We start from the raw sequence: 27165 nt of genomic DNA, 5'->3' as shown, positions 1-27165 counted from the left end.
TAAATAAATTCTTGATCATTAAACTTTAACAATTATGATAAAATTCTTTACTGTTTTATCATACAGTAATATTATTTTCCGTGAAAAGATTTGTTGAAACATACAGTACTGTTCATTATTCTAAAACCAATTTAATAATGCACGTTTCTTTTGAAATATGCAAATAATAAAGACTATTGAATGTTTCATTTATTAATAATTAGGTAGTAATATTAATACACAGCGCACTAAAATGATTTAAATCGACGACGACAACGAGCATTTATAATTCTAAAACCAATCTACTAACGCACGTTTCTTTGAGTACGCAAGGTTTGAAATAAGTAGCGTGTCCTCGGAACAACGAACGAATTCAATGAGTATTACTGGGATACAGACCGATTCCCTACGGAATAGCAGATACGCATTAATTAACGTGGTGGTGCGACGGAGAGGATATCTTTCTCTTTTGATGATGTTTCATTCAATGATCACTCCCAAATGGCTAATGAATTCAAATAATTATTTTTCTTCTGCAAATATTATCTTTTGTTGTTATGTTTAATTTGATTGGGTGTGTAAACAGATAATTGATCTCCACTAAATATAAGACTTGTTGTAACTACAAATTAAGCTGTTGTTAGTTGAGAACGATTGTTCGGAATAGATTTTGACAAATTAGTAATATTTTATAGTAATTATTATGCGCCAATACATTAAGCGCATTTTGTGAATCCAATTACAGTACTGTACTCATTGTCAATACTTTAAATAATATTACAAATATTAAATGATATATACAGGGTATTAGTAGGACAAATCTATATTATTTTTCTGTAACAAAGGTGCATGGAAATAAGAAATGTTTAAAAAAAAAAAAAAGTTTAGACAAATTAATAATATGTTCTACATAATTAGAGAGGCGGAGTCCATGTGCTACCGTGCTCTTTTACTAAACCACAACAAACTCCCTACCACCAAATACAATTAGTGTGTTCAGTACATAGGACAACATCCCATCCGAAGGACGAAGCAATGAGAGTAAAGAACATTACAATAAGTGGCATTGATTTTGTTATCATTCTATTATTTTCAAATTAATTAAAAGGACTAGTGTACTTACATTAGGAGTTTAGAATGTTAACAGATCAAGGTATCCAGGAGAGGAAAGATAATACTGATCAAACCTGCATCTAAAAAATTAAAATGAAGATCATTTAACAGAGGAACACAGAGAGACAGACAGTGGTCCTTTAGATACAGTTACACTAGTTATGATGCAGGCCTGTTCCAAAGGGTCTGTTTCTGCTGCATAGCACCGTTTATTTCAAAATAAAATATAATTTTTATATTGACTGCATTAATTTTTGCTCCTGAATAACCGTTTTAAATCAGTGGGTGGTCATCGACGAAATCGTTAGCAGTACCCAAAATACAATGGCACTGGCGGTCAATTCAAACGCTACTGCAGTTTAGATGACACAAGGTCAGCGGCTGCCAATAAAAAAACCGTTATTTTGCGTTGCAGGTAAAAGTTGCACAGCAATAACCGGTTAAACACCCAATCGATTCGGTGTTAGACACCATGGTGTCTAACACTGAATCGATTGGGGTTTTTAATCTGTTATTTTTAGGCCGACATTTAACTGCAAGTTCTTCAAAATTTATGCTGTTTCTGCTCCCAAGAAGTTGGGGTTAATTTATTCACATGGTTTATTAACCAGTTATTTGTATGCAGCAGAAACAGGACCAAACTAAATTCATTTCAATTAATGTAGGTGTTGTTCAATGATTTGGAGTCATACTTTGTGTAACTTGCCTGATAACACAACAGTATCATTAACAAATGAATTTCGGTATTATTAGTGTTGTGTAACTTGCCTAATCACAAGTTATAGCAGGGCCTGCTGTTTTAATAGATATCATACATGAATGTAGGTATTCAGTGTTTTGTGTACAATACTATAAATAAATGCAAAGCTTGATATAAATATTGATCAATACAATTTTTTTTGTATTTCAACAGCTGCTTCTTCTGGTCTATTCAATTCTATGGTTTTTGAATTCATCCAAGGGAATGGATAATAATATGAATATGCTTAATATCACAACATATGATATAAGAAAATTATTTAAATACAGTAATCCAGTATTAACACATATTTATTATAATACGAAAACTATTGTATAATATTATAACATTACATTGGAATAAAGTAAGCTCATTGCATTATAATATTTGTATAAAATCAAATATAAGTTACTGTAATAGAAACTTAAAATTAAACAGTAGTAGTGTAATATCTACAATAATGGGGCTTTAAAAAAAAACATCAATTCATCCTACCTAAAATTGCATTTCTAGCATACTGTACAGGGAAGTATAATATGATTATCAGTACTCTACCTGTAAAAGATACATTAGGGGGGTTGGCCTATATTTTGCACTTACAGTATATTAATCAGGTACCTGGATTGAATTACAGTATCCATATCTTAGAAGCAACCCAGTGCAGTTATACTGTACTATATAAAACATGAAAATCTGTAGTTTCACTACTATACTATTACTATACTACTATACATCAAATGGCAGTATGCCAAGAGTGGTGAACAATTCATAAAACAACTTAATTAAGTAATTAGCATCAATTGCATCAATTTTAAGATGAATTAAATTGATTTAATATCTCAGTCAATTAACAAATTCATCCAACCAGATCTTGTTGATTAATTAAGACGTTACACAGGACAACTTAATTCCTGGAAATCAAGTAACAATGAAGAATTCTAAAAGTGTATTGTGATAAGGTTTGTATTGGGTGAGTATGGTGAACAAGCTCACTCACATACAGTAGTTGTTAGTGTTACACACTGTAAATAGCCTGAAGAATACTGTATGGATAGACTTTTAATGTAACGCTACCCTCAGCCTTCTACTGTACTGTAGCTTCCATACTCACCAATTTTCTACTGGTCACTCACTTCATGTTGTATTCCCTATTCTCACAGTATACAATTTTGTCAGTCTTCTACAGTACTGTACAAAGTTATCATCCTCAGTTGCCATTTTCAGTGGTCACTAATGTTGCCATCTCTCTATTCTTATTAACTAAGATTTCACTCAGTCTTTTACTATACCATAGTATATACAGACTGTATCAACATTATTTTCTATTTTTTACTGGTCACATTCCATGTTGCCATTTTTCCGGTTTTACAGTATTATTAAGGTGTGTTTATGAAATTTTAAGTTCCCAGGACGACCCAGAAAAACTTGGTAACTAATCAGTCCTCAGTTTTTAATGGCTGTCCATTTGGATTCATTTGATTTCGGAGGTTGGAGTTGCTACATAAAATTTGCAGTGACCTTTTAGATAAAAGATTTTATGACAATTGTATGCAAACCATGCTACTTTTACGCATCTAATTCTGATCAGTTTTCGTGACTAGATTCGAGGATGTTCCAGTTCTTTGGTGCCTACAGCATATTCTTAAAATTTGGGTCATTTTTCCAAATTCTAGACCTGTCACCACCATCTTGTTCGATAAGCTTTCTCTAATTGTCTTTAGTTTATGTTATTGTTAGAATGACATAATATTGTACTGTACTGTACAAACTTATAACTGCTACTACTAGCAAAGTTTTAAACTATGCCGTTAACTAGGGCAACTTTTAAATAGCCTAGTTACAAGTAGTGCCACTCAATCATACATTCTACAGTGAATATACTGTTACTGTGTCAGTTGTCACTCAGCAATACTCTCTACGTTATATTAATGAAACTATTTTTTTCACATTAATTACTTTACAATTAATTTCCTTGTTTGGTTCTATTTTTTAGTTTTATTTCTGGGAAAAAATAATTGTGTTTAATTGTTAAATGACAGTAGGCCTAATTGATTGTGATTGAAAAATGTCATGAATAAATAAGCTTTACTCTCAACTTTTAAGACCAAAGGATTAACAATCGGTTACAGTAACTTTACAGTACCTGTACAGTATATCAAACAAACATGGTCTGTAATTGGAAGAAGACTACTGTGCATACAAGTAGTTTATACTGTATATTATGTGTCCAAAAGAAAATTCATGTTCACATTGTAATTATTCAAAATTAAGGTTAAAGGTCAATGAACAATACACATGTCTGAAGTTTATACTGTGACAACAATAGTATTTATAATTTCCCTTAATTATCAGAAGTATTTAGTATCTAGATTCAATTAAAATTTGATTTATATTATAGTATACAATTAAATTGTAGTCTTTGGTGGCATTGCATGGATACTGGAATACCAAAGATTCAGTCTCTTATCCAGAATCTATGAATGGGCAAGCACCCAAGGTCCCACATCCTGTATCCTATTGTCTGATAAGTACTTCCACTACTTACTCCACTGAATTATTAATTATATAACTACTGTACTGTTGCTGCTACTACTACTGAAGTCAATTCTTTGCTATTTTGTAGCAATGATACCTTCCACAACAGGCAATGCATCAATTAAAAAATACAAGAGGATAACAAATAATACTATTATAGTAGACTTGGGCTGATTAACATTTTGGTCATCTCTTTACTGCCGTTGTCAAATAAAAAACTCACTACAAAATACAATGCAACATTATAATAGGCCAAGTAGACAACGTTTCCATAGTTTTTGACAAGCTGTCAACTGAGAGCTACAGTAGTGTAGTTAGTTTTATATTCCCACCTGAAAATACTCCTGCATGGGGGTGACCTCTGCACAAGATTAGGCCTATACCCCTGCATAGGGATAACCCTACCTACACAATATCTTCTTGTATCACTCTCCATATTGAAGTAACACATTTTCCACCTTCATTCATTCAATTCTGTGACACATCTTATTTTTATCATCATTACAGAATACAAATAAATAAATGACAAAAAGAGTAATAATATATGATCCCATTAATATGATTTATCTTATGCAAACCAGATCAACATGGAATAAAATAAAATGCAAATTCTGTAGGCCCTTAGCTGGCGCGATCAGCCAAGTCAAACGGCGGGACAGTGTCGCGTATGTTTTCGTCATCAATCGCTACCTGCCAAATTTCCAAAACCCACCAATTTCGTTCGATGTTTTAACATTTTATACGTGGTTAAACACCAATAATCTATTCATTGTGAGCATTGACTACTTTGCCTTTTTAATACTTGATCTTTCGATTGATTAAAAATCTTTGAAACAAAACGATATTATGAAAATGATAAAAGCCTACCAATGTGTACTGAGCCTAGAGCTAGCTGAGCCTCGGTCAAACATGCCATCGCGCACACACACACAGTAAACAATACTTTCAATACTGTGAAAACTCGAGACAAAATCTTCTACCAATTTTATAGCGTATCGTTATGGCATTCCATTATCAGGACAAGAAATATTTAAGTAATAATTACATAAATATTACTAGTATAATACGTACCTACAAAATACATCTTTTGGTGTGATTCAATTGCATTTCCTACGTTAAAAATTCAATTCAGACAATGCAGCTGGTCCGCCATTTTAGATAGAGAAATGCTAAGCAAGGTCACTCAGAGGTCACGTGAGGTGTAATACCATCCTTGATTGGTCAATTACAGGAAGGTTAATTATCGTTGACACCAGTAAATAAGTAAACAAATTTCGTAAATAATAGCGGCTTCTTTTGAAGACTGTGGGAGTCTGTGTGTATAGGCCTATGTAACGCCGCTTTATAACTATTACAAATGAATGTAAATGATTACAGGGGTGAATGCTTAGGAAGGGAGAGTGGCCACTCGCCGTATAATATAGTACTGTAGTAGTAAGTTGTACTCAAAGTTCGATACTCGCTATATCCCTTAGGCCATGGAATTCCGAAATCGTCTAAAAATAAAAGACCTATTTATAAACAATGAAGCAAACAGAAACACAACTTTGGACTTCAGTAATTATTTTATGAGACACAGTAGGCTATGCCGCGTTAGCATGTGATTGAGATACTCATTATAGGTTTTAGTGTATTCTGAAAATGAAGTAGATTCAAAATCACTCTCGGCGGATTCATATAATATTATTTATAAGTTAGTCGAATTGTTCTTTTATAGTGTTTAAACAGTTTTTTGGATAATGTGAAAACGATTGCGGAAGGATTACCCTTAAAAAATAGTAAGCCTGCTTATTCTAAATGATTTAGATAATGGCCGAGCTGATAGTGAACGTGGGCCAAATAAAAACGTAGTTCATCACTCATGGTGTAATTGATTTTAATTCAGTAATTGGGTTTATAGCATTTTCCTCTCTCCACATCCTAATGCAACGCTTCTTACCCGAAGACATGCACTAAAAAGTATGTGCATTTTATTTCAATGCTATTTATAATATTAATAGCCAAAATAATAACATTCTTTCTGAATACGAAAAATGTATTTTTGTATCAATATTTTTGTTTTTAAATATGGTAATGAAATCATAAGTACAAGATAATTGAGATTGTAAAGAAAAAGGTTTGTGTACTCATGGGTATATGTCATTAAGCCTAATGCCCCATCCAAAAATTGACATAGGCGCAGAATATAGGGCCTAAAATTACCGTAAAATATGCCAATTTCTATCCTTATACTGTCTAAAAATCACAATTTACAACTGAAACTAATGGAAAACGTTTAAAAATATAGATTAAAAATTGTTTTTTAATTAGTTAATTAACTTTAATTAGCGAGGCCTTTGTTTATATTCGACTACTACCAGGCCTATTTCATTTCATCTTCAATATAGGCCTATATATTATTTATCCACGAAGTTAAATGTTTCATTAGCCTCCACCACAGACACTATGATTTCCATGAGAAAATGATATTAAGCTCTGTCTACACTATCAAACTTTATGTGACAAAAAATGACGTGATGTGCCCATAAAGTTTGATAGCGTAGACAGAGCGTTAAGTAATAATAATAATATTTAGATGGTAGTTGTACACTGTCCTCTCCTCCTGTTGTGTGTGAATGCGGAGTATACGCGTCACTTTTAAGAATTACTTCATAAATATTTTTTTTTTCATAACTTTCGCTTTTATCGGAAAGACAAGGAATGGATTAGGCCTACAATTTACTTCAATTGCTTCCAGGTCAAATGAAAATATTAATACTACAAAACATTGAACTCACTATTTATTTATTTATTTATTTATTTCATAACTAAGTTTAATTATTAATCAGTAGATTTCTTCAGACTTTTTTCTTCTCGCGCATTGCGTATTTGTAGTGTGCGATCCGCGCGATCAAATTCAATTTTTGTTATTTATTTAGAAAAGCCATTGCTCGTATAAAAATGTAATTTGGTTATAGGCCTACCACTCAAATAAACTAAACTGGGAAAACCATCATAATAATAAAGATAAAAGAAAATGTCAATAATGTGTGTTCCTCGACTTTCACTCGAGAAAGTCACGCTGTTGTGATTGGACAGTATAGCGGTAAGTCTACTACAAGTGCGTCTCTACATATTTTACTTAGAGTAGAATCAAGGACTCTGTGAGCCTAAATGAAAATAAAGCGCAGGAAAGGGAAGAAGACTCGGGAAGTTAGCTGATGTCATCCAATCATAATTGTACTATCTGATGCCAACAACCTTTGTATAAACTTCACAGTTAAAGTTGTGATTCATGAATACTTCTGTGTCAATTTTAGCCGAACGCGTTCCAGTTTATGTACGCGCAAACAAGGTTGGGGGGAAGGGGAGAGGGTGTAAGTAGTTGTTTTTATGACGTATATGGATGTAGTTCATTTGTGTCGATATAAAGTTTCGTGCCAGTTTATTATATACCCGTTTAACGAATATATTTAAATTAAAAGGGTATAGTTTGGAAGGTACTTTACAGTTTTCCTCATGTATGTGTATGGCAAAACAGTTTAAGAATTCAATGTTCCAGGATTTTACAAAGGAGTTATACATGTAAATTATTGTGTGTTGTTATGCTGTTCAGTCTGGGCATTGTATGAGTTTGTGTGTACATGGGTGTGGTCATCAGTTTTATCATGGACTTATTAATTAAGTCCATTGTTTTATCATGAAATTTATAGGTCCATGATTTTATACAAATCTCTTTCTTTTCTTTCTTTCTATGATTGAATGCCAGAGCAAGCAAGATATACACATTAGTACATTAATACATCATTATATAATCACTACGTCAGTCAGTGAGCATATTAATTATGTGATAAAGTACAGACTCATTAAGCGATGAATGTGTTTTATTGGTATGGAACAGCGACGCATTACTAGCAAATATTATTGAATGTTTAACGCCGAAGCATGCAAAACGAACTTGTCACGTGTATCATGATGTAACTAAGAACATAAACCAATTATCGATGTTGTATCAATCGATTGGTGATCATTATGAGATCGACCTCTCGTACTCAGACTGACTGACACATTTATTGATTGAAATGATAATTAGTATTATTTATAAAACCCAAAATAATATCAGAAATTATTGTAATGTGAATTTCTTGCCTCGTTATGGTGGACTTTGACAATATGCCTAAATGTTTTAAATATTGTTATAAACAATCAATGAAAAACATAAACCATATTATTGAAATTCAATTGGTGAAAATATGAATGACAGAAATAACAATAAGACAAATAGGCCTAAGATTAATTAAAAGTTTATTCAGTTAATCATTTACATATAATTATAAATAATATTTAAGTTTATAAAGAAATTTACAAACAATACAAAATAACATAATAAGAAACATTATTAAAAGGAGAAATGAATAATAATATTAAATGTTTAAAAAAAAAATCCTTTTGAAAATTACGCACTCTTGAAAATGTGACGTCTGCTCAGTCCGACTTTACACACTTATAACAACACGGTGTAAGGGATTTTACAAGCCTATACACATCACGTGACATTTTAGGGTACCATGAGGTGTTCCTTTGATTGGCTTACTTATTTTTTAATTCATAACTACTTTTCTACAGTCTGATTGGCTAAGGTTTTATATTAGTGCTAACACTTTTTATTCTATTTTGTCAATGGGAATCTTAAAAAACTTTTGATCCTAAATGAGGGCGCCCCATACATTATGGTTAAGCACACAAAACAATCGTCGAAAAGCAAAATAATACAATACGTTGTTTTTACTGTAAAACTATTTAAACAATGTGTTGTTTCAATTTTAAATATCGAAAGTTTATAATTATTCATAATCAAATACAAGACCCGTGCCTTTCATTTTTTCTTCGTATATTTTATCGAATTCTTCACTTTGTGCAACCGTAAAATAATTCTTCCAATCTCCAATTTTTCCTAGAAAAATATTGATAAAACGTTGTAATGTTCATTAAACAATCGAAAATATCTTGGTATCCACTTTACTTTTTACTTTCTTTATTTTATTTGATGTAATTTTTATTACTGTATTATGATTGTATATCATCATCGCAAAGTTATTACCAACCTTTCCTCATAAATGGCGTCGACTTGACATCTAAACTTGCGCTGTCTGAATAGTTTGTTTTTGGATTCTTTTTCATACTTCCAAACGTGCAGTGATTAACGACTTCGTCTAGTTTTCCATCAGGAATAGGCCAACCGAAGAATTCAGAAACCTTTACAATTGCTGTTGGCAGATCCTGAAAAAAAAAACAAGTTATCATTACGTCATGATCTAGATAAATTTAATCATCATCTGTTGGGCAAGTGGTAGATGGTTACACATTGTATTGGATGGTGTAGATATTAGGTGATGGATCGTTTGAATTTTTTACGAATGAATTATTGGCAGATGTATTATGTATTTTTGGCGGGTTTGGCTTTCCATAGTCTACCACCAGTAACAAAATTATAATTTCTGAAACCGTTAAATAAACACATACTTTGTGCATGTCTTCATACTTTAAAAATAGTACATTGTCATCATTACGCCGACTCCACCAATACTTATTGACCTCAAACCAACTTCCACTATGGGCTAAAAAATAAAACAAAATAAAACTTGTTTCCCACTAGGACGCAACGGAAGGACGTAAGCGAAACGCAAGCGTGTTGACCAATGACAAGTGACAGTGCGAATAATCCATCTCTTGTGATTGGTCATCACACATACGTTGCGAAACGTCCTTGTGTTGCGTCTCGAGTGGGAACCAAGCATTAGTTAAACACAATGCTTGGTACGGAGAAGTACCGTAACATTACGTTGTTCTATTTTATCAAATGCGCCAGTGTATAATGGTTAATTAACATACCTTTATCGTTACAGAAGTCGTTAAAGAAATCATCCCATTCGTAGGTCCGCATAAAAGAAATTGCATTAGTGAAATGAAACAGAGACACGGCGTTATCCTTTGCATTTCGTCCTACATAAACTACCTACAATACACAATGTGAGAAATGTAATAATAATTTGAATAAATTGTTATTTGGTTGGCTCATACTTAATAAACGCTGGCGGTAGAACGTCTTTAATGTGCCATGATGGTGTAACTAAAGCAATCTAACAAAAGGATGCTGAGCTCCGGAGATATCAAAAGGTTTATCTGTGGCTGCGACACGATCAGTTCCATGCACCCAAACAGACACCGCATGCCGCGGAGGAGAATACCGTACAGTACTTGGTATTTGTCGCAGCCAGATATAAGATCAGAACAGTTACAAGTTCCTATCTTGGCATACGCGCGTGCGTCACGGATATCCAACACAACGTTTAAAACTGTAATCCATTGCCTTGATGCACAAGACACAAAATTCCTATACCTTTGCTTTGTTGGTCAACATCTGTTCTGGCATGTGCTGTTTTGGTAAATGAGTCTTAATTAGGCGGGGAGACGGCAGACTATCAGCGACTTCGTGAGGTCCAACATCGGAATCTAACTCTTGCATGTCAAGAAACAAAAATCGATCTCTGATGCTCTTGCTGTCTGCCTTTTTGAAGTCACAACCATAGAATAGAACAGACACTATCTCTTGCATCCACGTAGTTCCTGTCAAGAAATGTGAAGTCTTTGTTATTGTAGCGTCTAACTGTAAAATAAACTAACTAAAAATTGGTTCACACTAGGACGTAAGGGCAACGCAAGCTAGTTCACAAATTACAAGCGAAAATTCGGATAATCCATCGATTGTGATTGGTTAAATTGCTTAAGCGTGGTTCCCACTAGCGACGCAACGCAAGAACGTAACGCAACGCAAGTGAATTGACCAATCACAAGCGATGGCTTATACGCTTGTGATTGCTAACTGTCTATAACTTCGCTTGTCATTGGTTAAAACTTGCTTGCGTTGCGTTTACGTCCCTGCGTTACGTTCTAGTGGGAACCACGCTTTACGTCGCGCTTACGTTGTTGCGTTACGTCCTTGTGGGAACCAAGATTTATTAAACGCAATGCAACGACAAAGCACAACGCAATGAATATGTGGAGTACTCAAATAAAAATATCCAACAATTACGTTTAGATGATGAACGGGTATATTGTTTCTTTTTATTGATAAACGTTATTATAGACGAAGGGGACGTTATTATGTAACGTGATGAGTGACGTAGAATGTCACATCGTCCCCGTTGATAATCGCCCCTTCCTTCGTTTGTATCGTTTTCCTCGCTATATTTATCTCCCATACCTGCTTTAGGATATGTCATAACAATAATATCATCATTTCGAATCTCCATCTTTCTAACCGCTTTCAACAATTCGTCTGACGTCACACAAGCGTGGAGCACCCCGTCGACCATTCTCTGATCTTCAAACCGTTTATCCGTTACTGGAGACATGTTTCACCACAATAGGAACCAGTTGAAAGGATCACCACTGCAGACGACTGCAATCAAATATTGATCGTTACTAAAAATTTAAGATAAAAGTAACACGTCCATCAATATCACAACTTGCACATTAATATCAATAAGGACAAAAAAATGTTCTATTTCGTTTTATTTGAAATAGGGCCTATGGTGCCTATGGTACAGTAGGAACCTTGTTCTATGGTAGTGCTACGGTATCACACCGTACATTATGATCTAATCATGGGAGTTTCCCGGATCATAATATTTCACTGTGCTGTGAACAACAACATTACTATAGCTATTACTTTAGGCATTTTTTGGTGATAATTAAGTGTACGGTATCCTATGTCTACGAAACAATAGAAAGTTATAGTCTATAGGCCTAGTATAGGCCTAATACGGAACGGAATGTTCTATGTCTTTTATTATAATAGGCCTACTTCTAATTCAAATTATTTCCTGGAATATGTTACACTCGATCATCCAGGGTGTGTTAAGCCTTATGCTCTTTTTAGGGCGCCATGCAAAAACTTACTTAGATAGAGATATTTTATTTGATTAACCGTTGCCTGAGTTCTAAACTTACCTACAAAATATATAGTTCTATCACTTCAAACAGTTAATCAGATCTAAATCAGCAACAACCCACCACGTCTCTCTAACTCCGATGACTGATTAACAATCGGACTTTACTACAACAAGATATAGTTCCAAAGCACACAAGTGACTTGTGAGTGGAACCCGGGTTTATTTTTATTAGGTACGTACATCTTATCATTGGAAAGATCTGTAATTGTGCAGGCAGGCTTTGAAAAACATGTTTTTTACATGTTTTATTATCCATGGTAAATAGCCTATTTAATATGTATAAGAGAAAAAATTGTGTGTTGACTTACGTCAGACTAAGCTAAAAAAAACGAGGGCTTAAACGGAAGCAGTGGACCCCACAGTCGGGGAGGGGGGGGGGGGGTGAGGAAACGGAAACAGGCTTCCTAATTTCCAAGAGGTTTACATGGTTAAGTTATCACAACTCATATAGTAAATTAATGATATAAATTACTTATAATTCAAAATAAAGTGAAAATAAGTCAGGAAATAAATGTTTGGTTGTTGTGAAGGAACCGAGCGATTGTTTGTCAAAATACGTTTTTTGATCGTTTCAAATACGTTGTTTATTCATCGTTGGCCAAAATACATTTGTAAGAGACACTCTTTTCCTTGTTTTTATATCGTTTCGTTTGTAAAAAAAATATGTCCATTGCTCGTTTGAAATACATTGTTCAATTGTCAAAATACGTATTTCTCGCTTACCAAACTACGTTTTGCAGATCGCTTGTGGTTCCAGTCTGAATACAGCAAGGAGGAATTAACAATTAACTAAATTGATAATAACTGTATATAATTCCAAAAGCCTATTTTATTATCATTATAGTCAAATCCCGGATTTTGGTACCAGGATTAAAGTGTTTAAGTTTCATTGTGCACGGAGTTTTTCATACGGTAATATAAAACATATCTAGCCTCCATTACAGTTAATGACAAATCTAGCCTCCATTACAGTTAATGACAAATCTAGCCTCCATAAGGTAGTGTACATCTTTATTTATTACATCTTTATAATAAACTAGACAAATAATTATTTGCTTACTCATGCAAACCTAAAATTTTATTTACAAAATATTATACCCACTACTATCCTTCGACTTGGTTATAAATATTTACTATTTGCAATCAATAAAGATACTACTATCTTTAGCAAAGTTGTAACATGTCATATCTTTCATGGTACGGGGAGCCGTTTATGGCATTTAGTGTACTATTGTAAAGAACGGCGCCCCGTACAATTCTACGTCATTTTCAATCATCCACATTACCTACATTTTCCAGCTGAAAATGTGAACGCGCGTGTTACTACGTCATCATTTTTAAGCACACGATTGTGACAAATACACAATGTATAATCTCATTGGTTGAAGAAAACTTAATGTTAAGCTCTTTCTACACTATCAAACTAGTTTGACAAAAGAAGTGTGATGTGCCTAAATATGGTAGTGATATGCCTAAATATAGTAGTGATATGACATCATCATGTCCATATATGGGCACATCACATTTTGTTGTCACATAAAGTTTGATCTGTAATTCATAACAGTCATATTTGTCAACCAATCATTGCATAAATCTAATTTTACAAACTATTACTCCGTCTCTTTACCTCACAACTTGGTGGTGCCATTGCCTCCGTTACTAATGTTAAATTTAATAATTACAATTTAAACAAGTCATGTTATACATTAAAAAATATTAAAAGTGATCAAAAAACTATAGTGAAAAGCAGTATTTACTAAAACATAATCAAAAATTATTTAATTATCAATGAAAACAGATAAAACAATTAATATTACATACATTACATTAGCAAAAAAGAACTGCAAAATACAACACAATTAATACACATACCAAACAAGATGATGCAACAACCAAATAAAAAAAGATCCGATACATAACAACCCCCACCCCCCCAATGACATATGTAAATCATACTTTATATTGTTCTTAACTTAGGTACATGTTCTAGATCATATGACAAGATGACGACATCAAGATATTGTACTACCAAAAACTAATAATTAGTAATCAACAGCAGTTTATCTTTTATGTAATTTCTTATGGATTTGAAAATGACAACAATTATTATTATGTGCTTAATAAAGATACATTTATCATATTTATGTGATCACTAAATGATCAGTACATATTTATGTGATCACTAAACGATCAGTACATATTTATGTGATCACTAAACGATCAGTACATATTTATGTGATCACTAAACGATCAGTACATATTTATGTGATCACTAAACGATCAGTACATATTTATGTGATCACTAAACGATCAGTACATATTTATGTGATCACTAAACGATCAGTACATATTTATGTGATCACTAAACGATCAGTACATATTTATGTGATCACTAAACGATCAGTACATATTTATGTGATCACTAAACGATCAGTACATATTTATGTGATCACTAAACGATCAGTACATATTTATGTGATCACTAAACGATCAGTACATATTTATGTGATCAGTAAACGATCAGTATGCTATTCAAAGCTAAACTATTATGAAGCATATTAACCATTGAAAATACACAGATTTTACAGTAGACTATCTATAAGTCGATTACAGTACTCAGTCATATTGGAAAAATTAACCAGACAACGTTTTTCTTCCGTCAGATGGAGATTACTATGTGTTACCTTGGTGTCACCAATTTAGATAACCAGTCTGCGTATATTTATATTTACAGAATTTATTGAAGAAAATTATCGAGGGAAAAGTATAGTATACCATGCATGATTTGTCCATGATTAAACTTATGCTGGTTACCAGTATATGTCACATAGATAATGCCGCAAGAATACTGTACTTTCAATTGAATGACCTTATACTATACAACGCTGTAAAGGCTTAACCCCATTCAAATTAAACATCAATGTAATAACCGTTTTGCCTTGGTAAAAATTAGCCCATTGGAGCCCTAATTATCTGTGGTCTTTGTTTAGACATAACATGCATGTTCTACTGTATTTCGTATGTAATTAATATTAGTATTAATAATATTATAATCAAATGTGATAATGTCAGATTAGGATTCTGACAAAATTCATAATCGTTTATTTTATTAATTTCATGTGAAAAATCACATTTTTAAAATCAAATTTATAAAATATATTTATGAATGAAATATTTATATTATGTTAATTCAATAATTTAATAAGTTACAAACTTTTCAATCAGTTTTTGATTGGCATTCTGTCTTGAAGAAAGCATCTAACATTTTGTTTATTTATCGGTTTTAACCAAACGTTTCTTGCGCTGCATACACTAAATAAAGAAAGCCGTCTGCGTCTTGTTCTTGGCCGTAAACCTCCGCTATCGGTGTTGATACACTTACCATACTCTTCTGATTCACCAGCAGATAGAAGGCTTGGTTTGGATTTAATTGTAACCTTCGTCTGACGTAAATAACAAACATTTATCCATGTTATTTTATTTAAAACATATTTATACAGGATAAAAACATTTCAGGTATAGATGTAGCCCCTGTTTTACATATGTTATTCACTCATTTTAAATATGTAGCTATAGTGTTCTCCAAAACCAATTAGGCGAGGTACCGAATCCAATTCTAAAGCTCTGGTAGTGATATGTAGTGATATTAATATTATGTGATAAAAAAATATATTTGAGCATATCTACGATATTTGGGCACATCACATATTTTTGGTCAAACTAGTTTGATAGTGTAGACAGAACTTTAGATAAAATCTACAGAAAAGTTGTTTTTATTGTTTTTATTGTTTTTATTGTAGGCCAAATTAACTGCAGTCGGATTGTATTTTCAGTGAGTATACATTGATTTTTACATTTCTTGTGTTGTGAGTTTAGCGTATTATACTTTGTAACCTTTTTTTCAGTATATACTGGGCTCTTTGGTAGAATAATCCTACACTTAAGAGTTCAGAGGTCAAGTATGGCATTATCATGACATCATAAAAAATGAAACCAAATTGGTCTACCTGATTATTTTTACAAGTTCTCCCATTGTCACATGATCTGGTACTAAAAATTTTGTCTTGTCGAGTAAGGGTAGATTTTTTTCATTTTCGTACCGCTCAATAATTACCTACAATACAAACAAGATAATAATGTCAATTATCAGTATAATAAACAACTAATTATATTGTATCATCTTATTTTTTATAGAAATTAAGGGCGAGTGGACAAGGGATAGCAAATTATACTAAATCTTGGTTGCCAGCAAGTTTCTAACACATCAATGGCGTCGTCTGCTAACTTTTCAAGCAAATATGGAGGCAGCTATTACATTCATCTATCATAAAAAACTTGAGATCATGAATGTTGAGGGCACCAAACATATGGCTTCTTCTACAATATTTCTTTATCTCACTTCATCATCATCAATCCTAAACAGATAGTTAGTGGATCTTGATGGGGTGATAAAACCCCACTCAAGCACCATGCAATTTATTAACAGACTGTTAATATAGCTGTTCAAAAGTGTACGTAATTTAATCCACTTGTACTCACAGGAATTTTGTTTGGATGTTTTTCTCGTATTTCAGCGACATCTTTCCGTCGTTGGTCTACATAAGATTGTACAAAAAGAAATAATAATAAGATTAACAGTTTAAATACAGCAAAAGAGAAAATACCTTACTACTACTACTACTACTACTGTTATGTGATAAAATATGTAATGTGTCCATCATATTTGGACATGATGATGTAATATTACTATCATATTTGGACTCATCACACATGTTTGTCAAACTAGTTTGATAGTTCAGACAGAGCTTTAGATATATTTTTTCTTTGTTACATAAAAAGAAATAGAAGAATTCAAATGTGAGGATTGTCCAGCTGAAATCACAAAACAAATATTATAATATAATATAATTTTTGTATGCTTAAATGTCTTGTCAAATTGTAATTGTATTTTTGTGAGAGTCCCTAATGATCAGCTTCGGCTGGATGGACCACTCTCGTAAAATATTGTTGTATTTTTTCTATAAATAAATAGTAATATAACACAAAAAATAAATAACTGGGATGTTCAGTTTTCGTGAACAGCTGACAATATTCAGATAAGTTCCAGTTCGTAGGTGCCTGACAGTCTAGGCCTAATATTATTAGTCATTACTTACATATTTGCATAATGGGAAACCTATTTTATCTAAGTTCGTACAGGGTAAACTTACTATACTGTTCTGTAATAAAATTCTGAAAAGAAAGCTACAGATGTTTAATAATTAATTTTCACTGCTGGTTTCATGGAACAAAGAAGCAACTAGAGCTGCTGACATGCCGCATACACAACACACAGTTTTCACTGCTGCGAGCATACATTTATTATATAGCTAGCCTACAAACTTTACATCATTACCATGTACATTGAATTATCAATGTTTCAGTGTATTCGTTGTGAGCTTACTAGTACTCTACTACTCTACCAGGCCAGGTCTAGACTACATACAGGAGTACCACAACAACGACTACACTAGTGACTACCACAACATTTCCTTCTTCTTCATCATTGTTAAGCCTAACCTATCCTACATATATCTCGTGTATAAGTAATCAAAAACAGAAACTGATTGTACCAAGAGTTCTTCTTTCCTTAAATGTCTTTTGTGTCAACATCTCTACGTTTATTAGTGAATTTTTATGTAGGAATTCCCATGAATTTGATTGTCAACTTCAACAACGCAACAACGAAAAGCACCACTGTATTGCAAACCTGCCGGAAGTTTTGGTTATTCCGTTTTAATCACTTATTAAATTCTCCCCCTGTTACAAATAATTTACAACGTTTTATTTCACAATTTGTTGTATTTTGTTATTATAATATAAAAGGCAACCTATTTCAAACGATTCCTTTTAATAATATTCTGAAAAAGAAATAAAAAAGCTTCTTATTTCGTTAAAAAAACTGAAAATATATAAATGTTTGGGGATATGCGCAAAGCCTTTTGGGTAATATACTATTACGTAATGTACTATTTTAAGCTACAATCGCCTGACGTAACTACTAGACCATCTTTTTAGCATCAAACAATGCCCTTAAACCATGAATTAATGAATATTCATTAATCCATGCTTTAAACTATCAGATATTTAACTACATAATATATAGGTAAAGAAAAATTCTAAACCGCTCGGTGATAAATTTAATGAATTAATAAAAATTAGTCTGAGAAAAAAGTTCCCAAACGAGATTCGAACTCGGTACCGTAGGCCTACTCTACTTGTCATCCGTTCTAATTTATTCAATAATTATGATTAATTCCAACAAAATAAATAAAATCATTACACAAATTCTGTTAATATTCATTGCCATTTTTAATTCTTGTGATTTTATATTTTTATTTGAGCCACTAGAATTTTATTATTGTTTATTTTATTTTCTCGGCCTTGATTGACCTCAACTCAACCCGTACAAAAAAGAAATAAACGAACTTTTTGCTTATAAAAAACAACGTCAAATAAAGTTTAACAAATTGGTTTCCATAAGGACGTTCATGATAATGCTGGTGACGTAACCTGCATGATTTTTTAAGGTAAAAACTTAGTTTTTAATTTTAACTCATGCTAATTGGACTGGAAAGGTTTTGGTGGAACAAAAAAGAAGTAAACAAGGTAAATAAAGTATCAAAGTTACAGTGAAACGTCGTCAAACGTCAGTAAACACTCTTTGAGGACGAACAAGAGTGGAGCATTGACCGTAACGAAATATAGTAAGATTGTTGATAAGTATAAAGTACACCACGTCGTTATAGTTCTGAAAAGAACTGTTGATTTTCTCGATGTTTTGATCAATATGCTTTGATCATTCACCTCTGAGGAGGGCGATCAACAAAGTCGAGAAGTAACATTTCCAAAAATTCAAATCTGCTGCTGCATCATGTTGTTAGATTACACAATTGATTATTGTCTGGCTAATATTCTACTTTCCAAAACTGTTATCAATAAATAAGAAAAACAAGGCCAACAGCCATAAGTCGCGTGCTAAGCATAGTGATACCAGACCGACCGACCGACCGACCGACCGACATAGTGAACTATAGAGTCACGTCCACCACGCGACTAAAAATCATTCGGAATAAATCCACCTATCGTAAAGATCATCTAAACGTAATTTTTATGGAAGTTTTATTTTACTCCATACAATCACTGCGTTGCTTGTTTAAGTGCAACTCAAAAAATCAAACTTGACGTGACAACAAAATGTGATGTGCCCATATATAGACATGGTGATGTCTCACTACTATATTTAGAGAATAGACAGATAGTAGACAGATCTTTAAATCAAGAATTTTTGGAAACAAATCAATGCAGGCTATACTACTACTGTAACTGCCAGTTGCGGACTAGAGTCTATATGAGGTTTGGTTACGTTTACGGCAAACATCCAATAAGGGCACCTAATTATAATTTATAACAATAAAACAGTAACCAATAAAAAATAAAGCAGGTCTCTACTTGTAGGTTAAACGAAGAACGAAAGAAAATTCGACGTAAAGTAAAGAAAGACAATTACATTAAAAAAACATGTCGGTAACGGATAAGCGATTTGAGGACGAGAGAATGGTTGACGGGGTACTTCATTCTTCTTTGACGTCAGACGAATTGTTGAAAGCGGTTAGAAAGATGGAAATTCGAAATGATGATATTATTGTTGTGACACACACTAAAGCAGGTAAGGCCTATTATAACCACTAGTCGGATATAGCATATTGCCGAGCTTTTGAATAATATTTGACGAAAGCAGCTCTGAACTGAATTATCAGGGAATTATGGATTTTTTGAGGGAAGAATTTGGTTTGTAACGAAATATAATAAGATTGTTGATATAAAGTTTGCCGTACACCACGTATAGTTCTGAAAAGAACTGTTAAGTTTCTCAACGTTTTGATCAATATGTTTTGATCATTCTTATTCCTGGAGCAATCAAAGTATATTCGAGAAACTCATCAGTTCTTCTCGGAACTATACGACGTGGTGTACGGCAAACTTGATATCAACATTTGATTTATTTCGCCATGCAAACCACTTTCAAACGAAATATAGATTGTAATTATTTTATTTATTTGGTTTAGAATGTTTGTTTTTGTAATGTAAATATGAATGTTCGTTAATATGATGCTGGATGCCACTGATGTTCAAGTATAGTCTACTGCAGCATCATGTTAGTTCGTTAATATGATGCTGGATGCCACTGATGTTCAAGTATAGTCTACTGCATGCATCATGTTAGTTCGTTAATATGATGCTGGATGCCACTGATGTTCAAGTATAGTCTACTGCATGCATCATGTTAGTTCGTTAATATGATTGCTGGATGCCACTGATGTTCAAGTATAGTCTACTGCATGCATCATGTTAGTTCGTTAATATGATGCTGGATGCCACTGATGTTCAAGTATAGTCTACTGCATGCATCATGTTAGTTCGTTAATATGATGCTGGATGCCACTGATGTTCAAGTATAGTCTACTGCATGCATCATGTTAGTTCGTTAATATGATGCTGGATGCCACTGATGTTCAAGTATAGTCTACTGCAGCATCATGTTAGTTCGTTAATATGATGCTGGATGCCACTGATGTTCAAGTATAGTCTACTGCATGCATCATGTTAGTTCGTTAATATGATGCTGGATGCCACTGATGTTCAAGTATAGTCTACTGCAGCATCATGTTAGTTCGTTAATATGATGCTGGATGCCACTGATGTTCAAGTATAGTCTACTGCAGCATCATGTTAGTTCGTTAATATGATGCTGGATGCCACTGATGTTCAAGTATAGTCTACTGCAGCATCATGTTAGTTCGTTAATATGATGCTGGATGCCACTGATGTTCAAGTATAGTCTACTGCAGCATCATGTTAGTTCGTTAATATGATGCTGGATGCCACTGATGTTCAAGTATAGTCTACTGCAGTATCATGTTAGTTAGTTCTAATTCTATGTTTACACTGTTATAAATATAAAAGAAATAACATTAATCATTCGGAATATCCACCTATCGTAATCATTACCTATAATCGTAATTGTTGGGAAAGTTTTATTTTACTCCATACAATCACTGCGTTGCTTGCTTAAGTGCAACTCAAAACTTAAAGCCCTGTCTACGCTATCAAACTTGACGTGACAACAAAATGTGATGTGTTTATTATATAGACATGGTGATGTCTCACTATCATATTTGAGCACATCACACTTTTTTTGTCAAACTAGTTTGATAGTGTAGACAGAGCCTAGACGGTAGACGCTACAATAACAAAGACTTCACATTTCTTGACAGGAACTACGTGGATGCAAGAGATAGTGTCTGTTCTATTCTATGGTTGTGACTTCAAAAAGGCAGACAGCAAGAGCATCATAGAAAGATTTTTGTTTCTTGACATACACATACCAGAGTGCGCTGTTGGACCTCATGAGATAGCAGATAGTCTGCCTTCTCCCCGCCTAATCAAGACTCATTTTCAACAACACCAGATGCCAGAACAGATGTTGACCAACAAAGCAAAGGTAGACACGAGCAAAATTATTATATTTATGGGTCTATTTTAAGATCACGAGACAGCACACACAATTCAGTTTTAATGTTTGGGATGAAAAGTGGTCAAAGTTTGTGTAACGCTCCATTATTATTATTATAAAGTAACGTTTTTCAAATTATACTTATATAAAGTATAAGACGTGCTCCATTATTTTAGGAACACCTTCGTGATGTAGCCTATTTTCGACAAAATATGTTAAATATTCAAAACAATATGAATTATGTCGAATGAAATTGGCACATGGAGAAGGCAGCACCAATATATTTAAAGTTTCTCATTTATTTCCAATTGTAGGTAGTTTATGTAGGACGAAATGCAAAGGATAACGCCGTGTCTCTGTTTCATTTCTGTAACATAGTTTCTCATCTGCGGACCTATGAATGGGATTCGTTTTTTTATGACTTCTGTAACAATAAAGGTAGGCTTATTGATAATTAACTTTAGCGTAGTTTGCCTGTCCATGGGAAATTTGTTAGCGCAAATCGAAAGTGTCAGCTTATACGCATGCGTACAGAGGGATTTGGACATGGCCATGGCGGCTTCAATATACAATAATACTACCATTAAAATATATAGACCGCAATAGTTGGTCAGTGACAACACTAACGAGAAATGAATAATATAAAAAAGAAATGAATAATTGTTGGCACTAGTTCAGATATACTAACATGATGACAAATCTGTTATTTTATGCCAAAGATACTAATAAAGATTTAGTACCGAATAAGTTGCTTTGTACCCATTTCTCTCTTTTTTCTTCAGCTCATCGTGGAAGTTGGTTCGACATTAATTTGTACTGGTGGAGTCGCCGTAATGACGACAATGTTCTTTTCATAAAATACGAAGATATGCAAAAAGTAGGTCGTATCATGGAGTAATATACTCCATGGTCGTATGAAAAATATAAAAATAAATTGCACCAAATTAATAATAAAAAAGATTATGCAAATACAAGAATTATTCATGAAATACAAACTTATATTTGTTTTACTAATATAATAACATTCGGATTATGTCACACTTTAGGATCTGTCATCTGTAATTGTAAAGGTTTCTGAATTCTTCGGTTGGCCTATTCCTGATGGCAAACTAGATGAAATCGTGAATCACTGCTCGTTTGTTAGTATGAAAAAGAATCCAAAAACAAACTATTCAGACAGCACAACTGTAGGCGTAAATTTTAAAGCATCGACTCCATTTATGAGAAAAGGTTGGTATTTAACAGCAAAGTAAAGGTGTGACGTTACACACCACAGCAAACATTCGTCCACTGGTTTGCATTAATCAAATTATGAACTATTATTATTCACATTTTTTCGGGTGGTGGAAATAAGGACGTGGTTAAATTTACAATGTGTTAAGCTCTGTCTACACTATCAAACTAGTTTGTTTGTGATGATGTCCATATATGGGCACATCACATTTGTTTGTTAATAAAGGTTGATAGTGCAGACAGATATTAAGGCCCAATAATAATTTAATGATATTTGTTATTGTACCCGATATTCGCACTTTAGAATAATTTTATGATCTTTTAATCGACTTTCACAATGCCAATAATTCTGAATTCTCTTTTAGGAAAAGTTGGAGATTGGAAGAATTATTTTACGGTTGCACAGAGTGAAGAATTCGATAAAATATACGAAGAAAAAATGAAAGGCACGGGTCTTGTATTTGATTATGAATTATAAAAGACAATCAAATATTTAGATAAAGTTTGCGGTACATATATATTACTGAAAAGAAGAGTTTCTCGACGTTTCGATCATCAATTTTGAGATCTATATCTACATTCGCCATGCAAATTAAAACGACAATGGAATAATAATGATAATAAAAGACTACCACATAAACAATAATACAAATAATAATATAATAATATATGAAATGTAATATCGTGTATTTGGTGTAGTTAGTCAATTGTTATTGGATTGGTCGGTTAATGTTACTCTTCATAGTACTCGATGTTTTTTTTGGAATGGATACACAGAAAAAAAAGGAAAAAAATATTATACATGTGAAATATATATCAATATTATTATGAATCAAATCAATCTTTAAATACCAGCAACAAGGCCATATACATGGCTGCAGTCGCGTGCTTGAATTAGTGTTTACTGACCAACTGACCGACCGACATAGTGAGCTGTAGTGTCATAAAAAATGAGGAAACGTGGAGCAGAGTGATATTAAAAAGAAAAGATTCTTGACATGGTGTGTGTGGACACCTTCTTCGTCTAGATTGCGATATCCTATCTATCTGAATCAATGAGCAAAGTCAATAGACCAAGATGACGACTTAGAACCATGTGGATGAAAATTATAGAAAATGCACTATGTTGCAAATTCAGCGTTCGTGATGACTACTACTGTATATACAATATACATTATCTATCTTTTAAGAATATTTTTACGTAATATTACGGGATTCAGTATTTTGAGTACCTGCTACTTTATTAGAATCATAAATGTAATCATAAAAAGGTAATAATACAGTATATACCATTATAAACATGTGGCGAGGATTCCGTATTTTGCCTGTACAATGTTGTTTTTTTCTTTACTCTTTATTCCTGTCAAAAACAAAGAAATGTAAATAGCATACAACTTTGTAAAGAAACAGAAATGATACTGGATATTTTTTATTTGATTCATCGTATAATACATACTTATGCAGATTATTACATTTATTATATTTCACCCGAGAATAGGTCAAAACATAGTGAACTGAGTATGTTTATGTTGTGATGTTTCAACATGGGTTCCAAAGTTTCACAGGAAAAAAACTGGCTTGCTGACTGAATTGTATTATTGTTAAAAGAACCACTCAAAGATTGCAGTATCATGAAGAGTTTACTAATACAATACAACTTTCGGTTAATCCACCCAGCATTGTTAAACCATGGACCTATAAAATGTATAGGTCCATGGACCTATAAAATGTATAGGTCCATGGTTAAACTTTACAATTACTGTATAATGCAACATTGTATATAACCTTTTGCGTTATTGGTGCAACATAGTAAATTCACCAATGGTTGTGAATAAAATAATGTTCCCATCAAGCACTCTATTACAAGTATCATTCACATCACAAACTATTTTCACCAATGACGTTTACATTAAACATATTTCAAATTAAAATCCGACTTAAATATATAGCTATATAATTAATTTACCAAACATTCTATAAAACTTTGTAATTACAAATACCATGGAATGAGGTAAACACATTCAGATGGTTTGTCTAACATTATAACCGTTCTCTACAGGCCGCCTACATCATAATGATATACAGGTAAACACATTCAGATGGTTTGTCTAACGTTATAACTGTCTCTTCAGGCCGCCTACATAATAATGATATACAGTACTATTAATCTATTATTACAACAGGTTATTATTTATTACACAAAATATACATTATAGTTTAATAGATTGCATACCATAGTGACTTTACTAATTTATAGTTTTAAGGAGAAAACTAAAACTAAAAAAAAGAAGTTGCATAACTAACCTATTGATCAGTCATCAGAACAAGGAATGTATTGGATCATCTTAAGCATAGAATAATTTAAACATAATGTCTTAAAATTAGTAATGTTGGAGAAGGCTAGTAATTTACCATTACAGTACCATTCTGCTGTATATGAAAAAATAACCTAATAATAATCTAAATCAAAATTTAAACACATTTTCATAATAGATTAATACAATTATAAAGTTTATCATTAATTGTACATTTTTATTTTACCCAATATAAACAATAAAATATATTATTTCATTAATTTTTACATCCAACAAAATGAAAATGTTCACTAACAGAACTTGATTTTGTTAGAGGTCGGTGAGAGAGTGGTTACCCACAATTAGTTAATGGGTTTTGAAGCATACCACTCAACCACATAATGTTCCCTTCATAACTGCATAATGCATATATCATAATATTGCTACTTAATTAACAGTATTTTAATATGGTGAAAGAAATATGGTTACACTCAAACAACAAACAGCGCCACCTATCCAAGCACCATCTATTACTATAATTTAAATAATCACCAAAAATATCTGAATGATTTTTGAGCCATTTTTTCCCCCGCAATCAGTAAAACATGCGCTTTCTAAATTTGAATACCATAAGCCATCAATCCGTTTACTGAAGCTGTTGTAGAAATTATTCAAATTAAAAAAACATAAATGTTTCTGCCCAAAAGTGGTCTTAAATTGGAAGAGGAAGAAGACGCATGCACAATACTGTTCCTGTAAATAAACTAATCCTTGTTTAATTGACCTGGTACTGTGGTTTTCGATTTGAGTAAAATTGGTGAGCCGATGCGAAAAAGGTTAGGACGTACAAGGCAGCAGCTATAAAGCAGTTGACCGCCACCTTGTGGTACGCTTCTTCTAGTTTTTCCTTCGTTAAGTCTTCAGTGTCATTCAAGTCTACTTTGACGTCTTCTATAAAGGTTACAGCATTCATTTCAAAGAAAATACCAAGTAAAAGCTGGAAAAAAAAACATGAAAAGGATTTTTTAGAAACTAAATCTTAAATTCACCCTACTACACCCCTGAATGAACAAACAATACAATATACAGTAAACCTAATTAACAATAAAGAAACAATAACAATTAATAGGAACAATCATTTTAAAAACAATTAATTTTTATAATCAAATTATAATATTTATAATTATACTATTAGCCTTATTATTAATATTAATTAGGCCTATTTTATTATTAAGAGATTCACTTCTTCATTCAGGCACATTTAATTATGTTATGGTAGGCCTAGCCTAGTACAAATTATACGTCCTTCCTAAACCCCCTAGTCTAGCCTAGCATAAGCCTGTACAATACTATACCAAGCCGTCTCAACATTATACAATTATTATTTCTAGCCTAGGCCTAGACTTTACTGACTGGCCTACCCTAGGCTTACTACTTACCAGCATCACAACACCCCAGACACTCAATATCAAACAGCACGTCGACAATTTTGGGCCACAAAACTTCGCCATTGTCTTTAAAAAATAATCAGCCGTATAAACAAAAAGTTAATTTGGCCTATGAGGCATGTAAATCTGCACTTTTATTTTGTTTACCAGATGTTTGGTCGTTCTTTTAGGCCTTTTCATGAACCACAAACAGAGCTAGGCCAGCGAAAATGTTTTCGAGAGAATTGACCTTACGTCGATCATGTGACTGTACACTGTGTCAGCAGCCTCCCTC

The 27165-nt window shown here is 32.9% G+C and overlaps 5 protein-coding genes across 9 annotated transcripts in view; 1 reads left to right on the top strand and 4 right to left on the bottom strand.

Annotated features, from left to right (window-relative positions):
* LOC140054518 (uncharacterized) overlaps positions 1-5548 on the bottom strand; it is a 39822-nt gene extending 34274 nt beyond the window's left edge. For 2 of the 3 annotated variants that reach the window (XM_072099538.1, XM_072099537.1), the window contains exons 1-2: positions 5438-5548; positions 1103-1172 (exon numbers count right to left, since the gene is read on the bottom strand). The gene's annotated coding sequence lies outside the window, so the exon portion shown is untranslated. The remainder of the gene's footprint in view (positions 1-1102; positions 1173-5437) is intronic. The other variant, XM_072099539.1, reaches the window with a different exon arrangement.
* A 3110-nt stretch (positions 5549-8658) lies between these two features.
* On the bottom strand, positions 8659-12654 carry LOC140054534 (sulfotransferase 1C2-like). Of its 3 annotated transcripts, none has more exons than XM_072099565.1 (7): positions 12363-12654; positions 11610-11830; positions 10746-10972; positions 10238-10361; positions 9869-9963; positions 9451-9625; positions 8659-9299 (listed from the first exon to the last, which is right to left on the bottom strand). In XM_072099565.1, the coding sequence occupies exons 2-7, from the start codon at positions 11758-11760 to the stop codon at positions 9190-9192; spliced, it is 882 nt and encodes a 293-aa protein (XP_071955666.1). In that variant the 5' UTR covers positions 11761-11830; positions 12363-12654; the 3' UTR covers positions 8659-9189. The 3 variants fall into 3 exon arrangements, with proteins under 3 accessions (XP_071955666.1, XP_071955664.1, XP_071955665.1); XM_072099563.1 differs by having other exon boundaries at positions 12359-12653; XM_072099564.1 differs by having other exon boundaries at positions 11610-11807; positions 12359-12653.
* Positions 12655-13169: 515 nt separating this feature from the next.
* Positions 13170-18106, bottom strand: LOC140054541 (microtubule-associated protein 1 light chain 3 beta-like). Its single transcript, XM_072099572.1, has 4 exons — positions 17973-18106; positions 16900-16955; positions 16368-16474; positions 13170-15803 (listed from the first exon to the last, which is right to left on the bottom strand). The coding sequence occupies exons 1-4, from the start codon at positions 18010-18012 to the stop codon at positions 15644-15646; spliced, it is 363 nt and encodes a 120-aa protein (XP_071955673.1). The 5' UTR covers positions 18013-18106; the 3' UTR covers positions 13170-15643.
* Positions 18107-19852: 1746 nt separating this feature from the next.
* On the top strand, positions 19853-24435 carry LOC140054531 (sulfotransferase 1A1-like). The gene is made up of 6 exons (XM_072099560.1): positions 19853-20068; positions 21678-21904; positions 22231-22354; positions 22699-22793; positions 22963-23146; positions 23515-24435. Exons 1-6 carry the CDS (start codon positions 19921-19923, stop codon positions 23625-23627), a joined length of 891 nt encoding a protein of 296 aa, XP_071955661.1. The 5' UTR covers positions 19853-19920; the 3' UTR covers positions 23628-24435.
* A 133-nt stretch (positions 24436-24568) lies between these two features.
* Positions 24569-27146, bottom strand: LOC140054542 (ribonuclease kappa-B-like). The gene is made up of 2 exons (XM_072099573.1): positions 26883-27146; positions 24569-26440 (listed from the first exon to the last, which is right to left on the bottom strand). Exons 1-2 carry the CDS (start codon positions 26952-26954, stop codon positions 26219-26221), a joined length of 294 nt encoding a protein of 97 aa, XP_071955674.1. The 5' UTR covers positions 26955-27146; the 3' UTR covers positions 24569-26218.
* Between the last annotated feature and the right edge of the window lie 19 nt (positions 27147-27165).

Source organism: Antedon mediterranea, chromosome 7 (assembly GCF_964355755.1).
Source record: "Antedon mediterranea chromosome 7, ecAntMedi1.1, whole genome shotgun sequence".
Classification (NCBI taxonomy): domain Eukaryota; kingdom Metazoa; phylum Echinodermata; class Crinoidea; order Comatulida; family Antedonidae; genus Antedon; species Antedon mediterranea.
The sequence above is the reverse complement of the archived record's forward strand: the minus strand, read 5'-3'. Positions and strand labels throughout refer to the sequence as shown.